The sequence below is a fragment of the Hemitrygon akajei genome, chromosome 1, assembly GCF_048418815.1.
Source record: "Hemitrygon akajei chromosome 1, sHemAka1.3, whole genome shotgun sequence".
In the NCBI taxonomy this organism is placed as follows: domain Eukaryota; kingdom Metazoa; phylum Chordata; class Chondrichthyes; order Myliobatiformes; family Dasyatidae; genus Hemitrygon; species Hemitrygon akajei.
This window is the reverse complement of record NC_133124.1, coordinates 164035022-164048186: the sequence shown is the minus strand read 5'-3', so window position 1 is coordinate 164048186 and position 13165 is coordinate 164035022. Positions and strand designations below refer to the sequence as shown.

General features: G+C 49.1%; 1 protein-coding gene across 1 annotated transcript in view; it reads left to right on the top strand.

The window, feature by feature from the left end:
- Positions 1 to 11221, top strand: part of LOC140731977 (mitochondrial import receptor subunit TOM40 homolog) — an 81116-nt gene extending 69895 nt beyond the window's left edge. Inside the window, exons 6-9 of the mRNA XM_073054026.1 lie at positions 6 to 128; positions 4288 to 4364; positions 4680 to 4782; positions 10461 to 11221. Coding sequence (XP_072910127.1) covers positions 6 to 128; positions 4288 to 4364; positions 4680 to 4782; positions 10461 to 10600 — 443 coding nt within the window. The 3' untranslated portion in view covers positions 10601 to 11221. The remainder of the gene's footprint in view (positions 1 to 5; positions 129 to 4287; positions 4365 to 4679; positions 4783 to 10460) is intronic.
- The last annotated feature ends 1944 nt before the right edge of the window (positions 11222 to 13165 follow it).

Genomic DNA, 13165 nt, shown 5'->3' with positions numbered 1-13165 from the left:
TGCAGGGATCATGGTGGCGCACTTTCTGCAGAGTATTACTCCTCGCCTGGCACTCGGGGCCGAGTTAGTTTATCATCGTCGACCTGGTGAGGAAGGGGCGGTGATGTCAGTTGCCGGCCGGTACACAGGTATGTTTGGACAGAAGGGTCAGCGTGTCCTGGGTTAACTGTTTCAGCGAGAGGTAAGGAAGGGGTTTCCTTCCAACCTTGAATCCTCTCAGACAGTAAGAAATCAGAGCAGAATGAGGCCATTTGGCCCATCGAGTTTGTTCCTCTACTCCATCGTTGTTGACTTACTAACCCTCTCAATCCCATTCTCCTGCCTTCTCCCGTTACCTCTGACACTCCAGCTAATCAAGAACCTATCAACCTCCAGTTTAAAAGTACACAATGACTTGGGCTCCACAGCAGTGTGTGATTCGCAACCCAATCGCAAAAGGAATTCGTCATCTGTGTTTTAAAGGGATGTCCCTCCATTTTGAGGCTGTACTCCCAGTCCCAGAGTCTCCCACTGTAGGAAACATCCCCTGTCCATCCACTCTATTAGGCCTTTTGAAATTGAATAGGTATCAGTGAGATTCTCCCCCCCCCCCCCCCCAATTCATCTAAACTCCGAGCATAAGCTCCTCATGTTTTAACCCTTTCATTCTTGGAATCATTCTCGTGAACTTCCTCTGGACCCTCTCCAACACTTGCACATCTTTCCTTCGATTTGGAGCCCAAAATGTGATCTGGACAATGACTTGTAAATCCTCAGCATTAGATCCTTGCTTTTATATTCTAGAGCTCTCAGAATGCATGCTAACATTGTATTTGCCTTCCTTAACACCGACTAAACCTGCAAGTTAACCTTTAAGGAGCCTTGCATGAGAACTCCCCAAGTCCCATTGCACCTCTCTATTTTATCCTCTATTAGAAGATAGCCTACACTAGTGATCACCAACCTTTTTAAGCCCAAGATCCCCTACCTCGGCCTTAGTAAAAGGCAAGATTGACCCCAGATCGATTAGTCACACGCATGTGCACTGGGGCAGAAAAGACCGGAAGTAAAACCCCGCAACCCAGAAGTAGAAATAATGCATAATGCATAAGCACCAGGGGTCACCACCCTTTTTTGCACCGCGAACCGGTTTAGTATTGATAATATTCTTGTGGACCAGCCAAAGGGAAGAGGGGGTGTTAAACATGACGGGAATACAGCGATACTCGAAGCAGGTTCCTTTTATCCAGTCTATTCCACAATTTTGTTTTCACTGCTCTCGGCACTTAGCTTCTGTCCCGCACTGCTCACGTTTTTTCCGCTGAGAAAACTCAGTGGGTTTGTCTTTAAGAGCAGGGTGTTTGGACTCAGGGTACCAAAACAGTTTTGAGGGCTTCATTGCTCTCTGCCCGCCAGACGCCCTGGACAGGTGCAGCTGGTCGTGGGTGGGGTGAGAGGTCAAGATCAGGGCCGGAGATCCCCGTACCGGGGCCATAGTGGGTGCAGTCCAGAGAGAGCGACCGACCGAGCGAGGAGAGCGGGAGGCCCGCGCCCGCCCTCTGCAGGATCTATCAGCCGACAAAAGTTTGTTTCAGCTGATCGCAACGAGGTAGCTACTTACAAAATGGATTAGGTCAACTGCGAATATTTTAGCACCGGGTTCCCCACGAACATTCGGTGTGCTAAACAGGTTCAGAGGCAGCGCCCGTCCGTCCGCGCTCCAGGCCAGAAGCAACGGCGCTTCCCACCGGCCGCGCGAGGGTGTCACTGCGTTTAGGCGACTTGCGTGCGTCCAGGTTCAACAGACGGCGAGACAGGGAATGAGGAAAGGTGCAGCTGACTCATATTGTTTCCTCGAGGCCCGGTGGTTGGGCACCACTGAATTACACTGTGTAGTGTGGTTTAGGTGGGGGGGGGGGGGGGGGGTGGAGAGCTACACGCATTCGCACTGGGCAGAAAGAACGGAACTAAAACCCCGCAACCCGGAAACAATCTCTCAACAGTATTTGTGCATTTATTTTTCTTTTTTTTTCGAGATCTACTGGGAAAGTCTCAAAGATCGACCAGTCGATCGCGATTGATGGGTTGGCGACCACTAGCCTACACCTTTATTTCTTCTATCAAAGTGCATGACCGTACACTTCCTTATACTGTATGCCATCTGACACTTCCTCCTAATCCTCCTGCACACTCCCTGATTTCTTAACACCAGCTGCCCCTCCACCCACAAACAAAGAAGATCTGCAGGTGCTGGAAATCCGAGCAACACACACAAAAAGCTGGAAGAACTCAGCAGGCCAGGCAGCATCTATGGAAAAATGTTCAGTCGATGTTTCGGGCCAAGACCCTTCAAGTACTAGAAGTACAGTGTACTCATGGATAGTCAACATGGCTTTGTGAAGGGAAGATCGTGCCTCACGATCCCGATTGAGTTTTTTGAAGAGGTAACAAAAGAAATTGATGAGGGTAGGGCAGTGGATGTGGTCTACATGGACTTTAGCAAAGCATTTGACAAGGTCTCTCACAAGAGACTCATCCAGAAAGTCATGAAGCATAGTATAAGTGGAACCTTGACTGTTTGGATAAAAAATTGGCTTAAAGGAAGAAAGCAGAGGGTAGCTGTGGAAGGAAAATATTCTGCCTGGAGGTCAGTGACTAGTGGAGTGCCGCAGGGATCTGTCCTGGGACCCCTGCTATTTGTGATTTTTATAAATGACCTGGATGTAGAGGTGGAAGGATGGGTGAGAAAGTTTGCGGATGACACGAAGATTGGAGGAGTTGTGGATGGAGCTGTAGGTTGTCGAAGGTTACAAGAGGATATAGATAGGCTGCAGAGTTGGGCAGAAAAATGGCAGATGGAGTTCAATCCGGACAAGTGTGAGGTGATGCATTTTGGAAGGACAAACCAGAAGACTGAGTACAGGATTAATGGTCAGTTACTTAAGAAAGTGGATGAACAAAAGGACCTTGGGGTTCAAATCCATACATCCCTCAAGGTCGCTGCACAGGTTGATAGGGTAGTTAAGAAGGCCTATGGGATGCTAGGCTTCATTAGCAGGGGGATTGAGTTCAAGAGTAGAGAGGTCATGTTGCAACTCTACAAATCTCTGGTGAGACCGCACTTAAAGAGTATTGTGTTCAATTCTGGTCACCTGATTATAGGAAAGATGTGGAAGCTATGGAGAGGGTGCAGAGGAGATTTACCAGGATGTTGCCTGGTTTGGAGAACAAGTCATATGAAGCAAGGTTAGCAGAGCTGGGACTTTTCTCTTTGGAGCGTAGAAGAATGGACTTGATAGAGGTCTACAAGATTATGAAAGGCATAGATAGGGTGGATAGTCAGTACCTGTTTCCCAGGGCACCAATAGCAAACACCAGAGGGCATATGTACAAAATTAAGGGAGGGAAGTTTAGGGGAGACATCAGGGGTAAGTTTTTTACACAGAGGGTTGTGAGTGCCTGGAATGACTTGCCAGGGATGGTGGTGGGGGCCAAAACATTAGGGGTATTTAAGAGCCTCTTAGACAGGCACATGGATGAAAGAAAAATGGAGGGTTATGGGGTAGTGTGGGTTTAGTACTTTTTTTTAAGGATTATATGGGTCGGCACAACATGGAGGGCTGAAGGGCCTGTACTGTGTTGTAGTGTTCTATGATTCTATCAGGATGGGACGGTCTCGGCCTGAAACATTGATTGTTTACACTTTTCCATAGATGCTGCCAAGCCTGCCGAGTTCCTCCAGCATTTTGCGTGTGTTCTCTGCCACCAAAGCCATCAGTTCTGTTATTGACAAATAACATGAAAAAGCAGTACCAACACTGACCCTGCCTAATTTATCAGGCAAGATTTTCCCTTAAAGAAAGCCATGTCTACTTGCTTCCAAGTACCCCCAAAATCTCATCCAGAATAATGGACTCTTGCCAAGCGCTGGTCGGGTTTATTGGCCTATAATTTTCAGACTTTTGCCTCCCTCCCTTGTTAGAGTGGGGTGAGGGAAAGGTCATTCATTGGTGGTGAGGCTCTCTGGCTGGCAGCAATTCCACCAGCGGCCAGTAGGTGGCGGTGTCGTTTTACTGAAGCCAATGCAGGCTGCCCTCTGAGAAAGGATGGATGTAGGGGATCACTGAGACAAGGAGGGGGTGTAGGGTCTGAAGGGGGTTAAACTGGTGGGGTGAGTGGGGGCTGACTGATGTGGAAGGGTATAGGGGTCACATAGATGGGGAGGGATGTAGTGGGCAGAGGGTGACAGATGGGGATGGGTGTATTCTGTGACCCTGTCTGACCAGTGACCCTTGGCCTCTCCCACAGGCAGTAACTGGATTGGGACACTGACCCTGAACCCAGCAGGAGGACATGCTACGTACTACCACAAAGCTAATGAGCAGGTAAACGGGGTATGCCGCGGTTGGGGCATGAGCAGGGTGCGCCGTGCTTGGTGCCAAACGGGGAGCGGTGTTGGTGGTAGTGAGCCCCTCACCCCATGGTGACCTCCAGAGGCTTCCTGGGTCAGTGACGCTGTGTGGGATCTCGCTGTTCCTAATAAGGCTACGCACTGGACATCACTTTGCCCCTGCAACGACTGTGCCTCTCCAGTGTCAGGGAGGAGCTACTCTGGGAGTCCGGTCCCCTCGGCCTGTAACTTTAGGGGATTCGGGACAACCGAGGCTGACTCTAAATCACTGTCCTCTTTCCGCTCCCAGTTACAGGTGGGTGTGGAGCTAGAGGCCAGTCTCCGCATGCAGGAAACCAATGTCACCTTTGGCTACCAGCTGGACTTACCAAAGGCCAACCTACTGTTTAAAGGTGGGTGTGCAACATCCTGATGGACAGAGGGTGTGGAGAGGGGAGGAGTAAATTTATCATGGTAGGAAACAGCATTGTCTCAGGTCCCGGTTTCTTTTTAGTGTATTTGAGGGAGGGTGGTGATTTGCTGAATTCTGATCTCCCATGTCTGAGGGCGGTGTACGGAGTTGGTGTTGGGATGTGTGGTGGCGCTTGGAGGTTTTCCTCAGCACATCCGTGGGTGTGATGATCGTTGATGCAAATGAAACTGTTTCGACGTACGTGACAGAGAGAAGCACTGTACAGGAACACCGTGGCACTGGGATCTGAAATGGCGGGGAGAGCGGTAAACAGTTTGTGGATTGAGGAAGTCTGGGGGCGTGGTGGGTCAGATGACAAAACATGATTGGTTTGGTGACAAACAGGAATGGCTAAGTACCTAATGAGTTTGAGTGAGAGGCCAATTCCGAGACACTCTCCTCCCACCCTCCAGGTGCTTTGACGAGCTGACAGCCAGTCTCTGTGAATGCTATGGCTGTTCTATCCCATCCATTCTCGACTTCCCAGCACAGTCTCTGTTTGATCTCGATCTCTCACTCTCCCACTCTCCCTCTCTCCCTCTCTCCCTCTTCCCCCCCCCTCCATTCCAACTGTCCACCCACCCCCAAGGTGCACACTCTCCTCTCTCCCCGCACCACCCCACCCCCCACATGCACACTCTCCTCTCTCCCCGCACCACCCCACCCCCAAGGTGCACACTCTCCTCTCTCCCCGCACCACCCCACCCCCAAGGTGCACACTCTCCTCTCTCCCCGCACCACCCCACCCCCCACATGCACACACCCACACATTTGGCACCTACGCTGGACTTTGCTTCTTCTTGATCAGGAAAGAGACCTTCCCATTTATCCTGGTTTTCCATTGTTTTCTGCTCCTCAGTTCAACCTCCTTTCAGTGTTCCAAAGTGGTCCTGACTCCTCTAAGCCTTATCCCTTTCTGGTTCTTCAATCATAGAACATAGAATCATAGAACATTACAGCACAGAAACAGGCCTTTTAGCCCTTTTTGACTGTGCTGAACCATTTCGCTGCCTGCTCCCACTGACCTGCACCCAGCCCATATCCCTCCATACTTCTCATCCATTTACCTGTCCAAGTTTTTCTTAAATGTTAAAAGTCAGCCCACATTTACCACTTCATCTGGCAGCTCATTTCACACTCCCACCACTCTCTGTGTGAAGAACCCCCCCCCCCCCCATGTTCCCTTTAAACTTTACCCCCTTCACCCTTAACCAATGTCCTCTGGTTTTTTCCTCCCCTGGCCTCAGTGGAAAATGCCTGCTTGCATTCACTCTATCTATACCTATCATAATTTTATATACCTCTATCAAGTCTCCCCTCATTCTTCTACACTCCAGGGAAAAAAGTCCTAACCTATTCAACCTTTCTCTGTAACTCAGTTTCTCATGTCCCAGCAACATCCTTGTAAACCTTCTCTGCATTCTTTCAACCTTATTAATATCCTTCCTGTAATTCGGTGACCAAAACTGCACACAATACTCCAAATTCGGCCTCACCAATGTCTTATACAACCTCACCATTACATTCCAACTCTTATACTCAATACTTTGATTTATAAAGGCCAATGTACCAAAAGCTCCCTTTACTACCCTACCTACCTGTGACGCCACTTTTGGGAATTTTGTATCTGTATTCCCAGATCCCTCTGTTCTACTGCACTCCTCAGTGCCCTACCATTTACCTTGTATGTTCTACCTTGGTTTGTCCTTCCAAAGTGCAATACCTCACACTTGTCTGTATTAAACTCCATCTGCCATTTTTCAGCCCATTTTTCCAGCTGGTCCAGATCCCTCTGCAAGCTTTGAAAACCTTCCTTACTGTCCACTACACCTCCAATCTTTGTATCATCAGCAAATTTGCTGATCCAATTTACCACATTATCATCCAGATCATTGATATAGATGACAAATAACAATGGAGCCAACTCTGATCCTTGTGACACACCACTAATCACAGGCCTTCACTCAGAGAAGCAATCCTCCACTACCACTCTCTGGCTTCTCCCACTGAGCCAATGTCTAATCCAATTTACTACCTCACCATGTATACCTAGGGACTGAATCTTCCTAACACACCTCCCATGCAGAACCTTGTCAAAGGCCTTACTGAAGTCCATGTATACAACATCCACTTCCCTTCATCCACTTTCCTGGTAACCTCCTTGAAAAGCTCTAATAGATTTGTTAAACATGACCTACCACGCACAAAGCTATGTTGACTCTCCCTAATAAGTCCCTGTCTATCTAAATACTTGTAGATCCTATCTCTTAGTACTCCTTCCAATAATTTACCTACTACCAACATCAAACTTACCGGCCTGTAATTTCCCGGATTACTTTTAGAGCCTTTTTTAAACAACGGAACAGCATGAGCTATCCTCCAATCCTCCGGCACCTCACCCGTAGATACCAACATTTTAAATATATCTGCCAGGGCCCCTGCAATTTCAACACTAGTTTCCTTCAAGGTCCGAGGGAGTACTCTGTCAGGTCCTGGGGATTTATCTACTCTGATTTGCCTCAAGATAGGAAGCACCTCCTCCTCTTCAATCTGTATAGGCTCCATGACCTCACTACTTGTTTGCCTTATTTCCATTGACTCCATGCCAGTTTCCTTAGTAAATACAGACGCAAAAAAACCATTTAAGATCTCTCCCATTTCTTTTGGTTCCATACATAGCCGACCATTCTGATCTTCAAGAGGACCAATTTTATCCTTTACTATCCTTTTGCTCTTAATATACCTGTAGAAGCTCTTTGGATTATCCTTCACCTTGACTGCCAAAGCAACCTCATGTCTTCTTTTAGCCCTCCTGATTTCTTAAGTATTTTCTTACTCTTTTTATACTCCTCATGCACCTTATTTGCTCCCTGTTGCCTATACATGTCATACATCTCTCTCTTCTTCTTTATCAGAGTTCCAGTATCCCTTGAGAACCAAGGTTCCTTATTCTTATTCACTTTGCCTTTAACCCTGACAGGAACATATAATCTCCGTAATCTCAAAATTTCTCCTTTGAAGGCTTCCCACTTACCAATGACATCCTTGCCAGAGAACAACCTGTCCCAATCCATGGTTTTTAGATCCTTTCTCATTTCTTCAAATTTGGCCTTTTTCCAGTTTAAACCCTCAACCCGAGGACCAGATCTATCTTTATCCCTGATCAAGTTGAAACTAATGGTGTTATGATCACTGGAACCAAAGTGTTCCCCTACACACACTTCCTTCACCTGTCCTAACTCGTTTAGTAATAGAAGATCTAATATTGCATCCTCTCTAGTCGGACCTCTATATATTGATTTAGAAAACTTTCCTGAACACATTTTACAACTCTAACCATTCTAGACCTTTAACAGTATGGGAGTCCCAATCAATATGTGGAAAATTAAAATCCCCTACGATCACAACTTTCTGTTTCCTGCAGTTGTCTGTTATCTCTCTGCAGATTTGCTCCTCCAATTCTCGCTGACTATTGGGTGGTCTATAATACAACCCCATTAATGTGGTCATACCTTTCCTATTTCTCAGCTCCACCCGAATGGCCTCGGTAGACAAGCCCTCTAATCTGTCCTGCCTGAGCACTGCTGTAACATTTTCCCTGACTAGCAATGCCACCCACCCCCACCCTTCATCCCTCTGCCTCTATCACGTCTGAAACATCGAAACCCTGGAACATTAAGCTGCCAGTCCTGCCCCTCCTGTAGCCAAGTTTCACTAATGGCTACAATGTCATAATTCCACGTGTCAATCCATGCCCTCAGCTCATCAGCCTTCCCCACAGTACTCCTCGCATTGAAATAGACACACCTCAGAAGATTATTACCACCACACACAACCCTTCTATTTGTGACTTTGCATGAAACTTTAACATCATTTATTTTCAGACCCACTCCACTATCTACTCTGGCACTCTGGTTCCCATTCCCCTGCAAATCTCATTTAAACCCCCCCAACAGCACTAACAAACCTCCCTGCAAGGATATTGGTCCCCCTGTAGTTCAAGTGTAACTCGTCTCTCTTGTACAGGTCCCACCTGCCCCAGAAGAGGTCCCAATGATCCTGAAATCTGAAACCCTGCCCCCTACAACAGTTCCTCAACCACGTGTTCATCCTCCAGAGCATCCTATTCTTACCCTCACTGGCATGTGGCACAGGTAGCAGTCCTGAGATTACCACCCTCGAGGTTCTGCTTTTTAACTTCCTACCAAGCTCTCTATACTCACTCTTCAGGACCTCCTCACTCTTTCTTCCTACATCATTGGTACCGATGTGTACCACGACATCTGGCTGATCACCCTCCCACTTCAGAATGCTGCGCACGTGATCATAGACATCCCTGACCCTGGCACCCGTGAGGCAACAAACCATCCGGGAGCCTCTGTTACGACCACAGAACCTCCTGTCAGTACCTCTAACTATCGAGTCCCCTATCACTACCGCTCTCCTCTTCTTCCCCCCTCCCTTCTGCACTGCAGAACCAGACTCAGTGCCAGAGATCCGGCTGCCACAGCTTGTCCCAGGTAAGTTATCTCCCTCAACAGTATCCAAATCTGTATACCTGTTGTTGAGGGGAATGGCCACAGGGGAGCCCTGCTCTGCCTGCCCTTTCCCCTTCCCTCACCTGACAGTAACCCAATTACCTGTGCGCTGCTCCTTTGACATAACTACCTCCCTGTAGCTACTATCTATAGACTCCTCATTCTCCTGAATGATCCGGAGTCATCCAGCTCCAGCTCCTGTTCCCTAATGCAGTTTGTTAGGAGCTGCAGCTGGATGCACTTCTTGCCGGTGTCGTTGTCAGGGACACTGGAGGTCTCCCTGACTTCCCACATCCTGCAAGAGGAACATTCCAACATCCTGCCTGGCATTCTGTCTACTCTAAATGAACAAAACAAAACTTACCGAACCTACCCTCGCCTCTGCCTGTTCACGCCAAAGCCGTCCCACTCTAACTCAGTCCACTCCTACAATGGCTGCTGTATATGGTGATCTTTTATTTAAACCTTTGGCATGCTACATCACGTGCCTGCGCAGTCTAGCCTCTTTTCCTCGATCAGTTTTTTAAAAAATGGCTTCTCTCCGAGATGCCTTTAGTCCTTCCCTCTCCGCCTCTTGCTTCGATTTCTGACTTCCTTCCCCCTATTCCAGAGGGACTGTTCGAGACTGATCCTGGCCTTCGTTAAGACAATTTCCATCCCCCTCAAACTCCCCCTGTACCCATTCCCAAGCAGTTACATCAGCACTGTACTGTGGATCCAGAGGGAGTTTCTACAGTGGAGGCCAGGATTTGCCCCTGAAAGGTGGAAGTACCTCCCACAGCCTAAAGACATACTGGGTAGATTAATTGTACTAAGATTAAGCTGGGGTTAAATCAGGGTTGTGGGGTTGCTGGTGCAGCATAACTCTGAAGAGCCAGAAGGACCTACTGTGTGCTGTATCACTAAATAAGTAAAGAGATCGACAGGCGCGGACTCATTTCTAAGAGCACAGTGCAGTGTGTGGAGAGCAGAGGCCTGTGGGGTGGGTCAGGCAGTGACCTGATAGGAGGTAGAGTCAATGAAATGAGGCACACTTAATTCTTTTCTCTTCTATCCTCCCCACCAAACTGTGTGTCTGCAGGTTCCTTGGACAGTAACTGGGTGGTAGGCGCCACCTTGGAGAAGAAATTGGTGCCCCTGCCCCTGACACTGGCTCTGGGAGCCTTCCTCAACCACAGGAAGAACAAGTTCCAGTGTGGCTTCGGTCTGACGATTGGCTAGTCCTGGGGCCCCCACCTGCTGCACACAGACGAGGAGGGAAACAATGGACGTTTTTATATTTTACTGGAATGTACAGAGACCTTGTTTTCCAAGGGTCCCGTCTTCAGTGGTCCAGGGCGGGGGACAGAGGAGTGGGGGGCCAGGGATGTAAGGTCTCTCCTGTCATCCCCTAGAGATGCAACTGACGTTGGTTTCTCAGTACATTAGGCTGTGGGGGGAGGCAGAGGGAGGTGGGAGAGACTGCTCCACCCCTCCACCCCACTCATCTGTGGGGTGCGTTAAATCCTGGGGTCGTCTCTTGGTTTGAATTCACTTGTTCTCGTTCAATCCCTTCCCCTCTCCCTCCTCTTGCTTTTAACAAACGGTTCCTCAGTCTTACCAGGTCCCAAGAGGTGGTGGCCTCTGCTCTCCTGGGCCTTCTCTCTGACCTCTGCCCACAGCGGCCAATGTACAGAGTGTGGCCCTGTCACTGCAGGGACGTGTGCATGGAAATCATGTTTCATAACGTAACCCACACCAGACATGTTCCTCTTTCGTTTTTTTTGCAAACGAGATTGTGCATTTACTCTGTTAATAAACCAAATGGAGCCACAGCCCCCAGGACTGTGTGTCTGCCATACACACTCGTGTCTCTGTCTGTCTGTTCATCGTCGTCCCCAATGCCCCTCCCATGTGGCACTCCCTCCTGCAAGTGATCACTGTTCTGGGTGTAGGGACTCTGTGTGTCCCCCCGGTTGCAGTTTCCCATTCCTGGCCGGTGTGGAGGACTATGCTACAGGGTTGTCATGGTAGCTGGGGCTGCTGGGCTGCATCCAGTTTTGGAGGCCAGAGCCAGCGATTGTGTAAGCAGCTGGTTTGAGCAGCAGCAGCCTGGGCTGTGAATTGGCGAGCTGCCCATCTGTGTGGTATGCCGCCACGATTACACAACATCCCCTCGCTGGCAGCCTGCCTGGCCTCTCCACACAACAACAGGCCTGTTGTTTTGCTCTTTATTAACCTCCAGCTTCCCTGCCTCCCCCTGGTTTCTGACCCACTGACACAGCACAAACTCTGTATTCCTCCAAATGTCACACACCCTCACCACTATCCATGACAGAGCAGCTTGCTAATCAGAATCACCCCAATCCCTTTCTAGGCACCCTAGTCCTGCAGTGTTACAGCATCTACAGGTCAGGAGTGTGATGGGACACTTCACAATTACCTGTGGGGTTAGTCCATGCATTCCACATCCGCCACATTACCTGTCCCCCACCTACAGGTCAGGAGTGTGATGGGACACTTCACAATTACCTGTGGGGTTAGTCCATGCATTCCACATCCGCCACATTACCTGTCCCCCACCTACAGGTCAGGAGTGTGATGGGACACTCCCTACTTCCTTGAGTACATGGAGATCTAACAACTCTCAAGGATCTCAACTGGTTCCCTATCCACCCCCATAAACGGTGGCTGCAGTGTCTAAAGAACCTACCTCAGTTACTTGTCCGGACTACTCCAACAGCCCCTCCCGTAGCCCCCCACTCCCATCTCTCCTGCAGTGCGATGCCCACAGAAGATATAAAAATAGAGGCTGGGGGTAAGGTGAGGATGAGCGGGATGGACAGACTGGGGCACAGGAATTTGGAGAGGGCAGTGACGTGACAGCCGCTGTGATTATTTAGTGCTTCAGCTGCAGGCCAGCCTCCCGCCCACCTCACCACACATGACCTGACTCTGCAGAAACCCGAGTCCGATCTGCCTCCCCCACTCCATCTGCTCGTGATTGTCTGACCTCTCCCCTGCTTCCCCTTCACCATCGACAAAACCAGGACAGTAGATAAATTTGGTCTGAGGAATTGCAAGCACAGCGCAGATGGGAGTTGGAGAGATTGCAGAGGGGGTGTAGGGGGTCACTGAGGTCAGAAGGGCATAGAGGGTCACAGGCAGGGAGGCCTTTAGGGGTCTTTGAGGTGAATGACATTTCCTTCTAATGAAAGGCCATTTACATAGAACAGCACAGGAAGAGAGCTTATTCAGTTAGTTGTTCAACAGTGAACTAAACGAAATCCCCTGTCTACACAATGTCCATATCCCTCCATTCCCCACACATTCATGTGTCTAACACACTAATCCCCTCTGTCTGCACAATATCCATATCCCTCCATTCCCCACACGTTCATGTGGGTGTCGGACACACTAATCCCCTCTGTCTACACAATGTCCATATCCCTGCATTCCCCACACATTCATGTGTCTAACACACTGATCCCCTCTGTCTACACAATGTCCATATCCCTCCATTCCCCACTCGTTCAAGTGGGTGTCTGACACACTAATCCCCTCTGTCTACACAATGTCCATATCCCTCCATTCCCCACACATTCATGTGTCTGACACACTAATCCCCTCTGTCTACACAATGTCCATATCCCTGCATTCCCCACACGTTCATGTGGGCGTCGGACACACTGATCCCCTCTGTCTACACAAAGTCCATATCCCTCCATTCCCCACACGTTCATGTGTGTGTGTCGGACACACTGATCCCCTCTGTCTACACAAAGTCCATATCCCTCCATTCCCCAC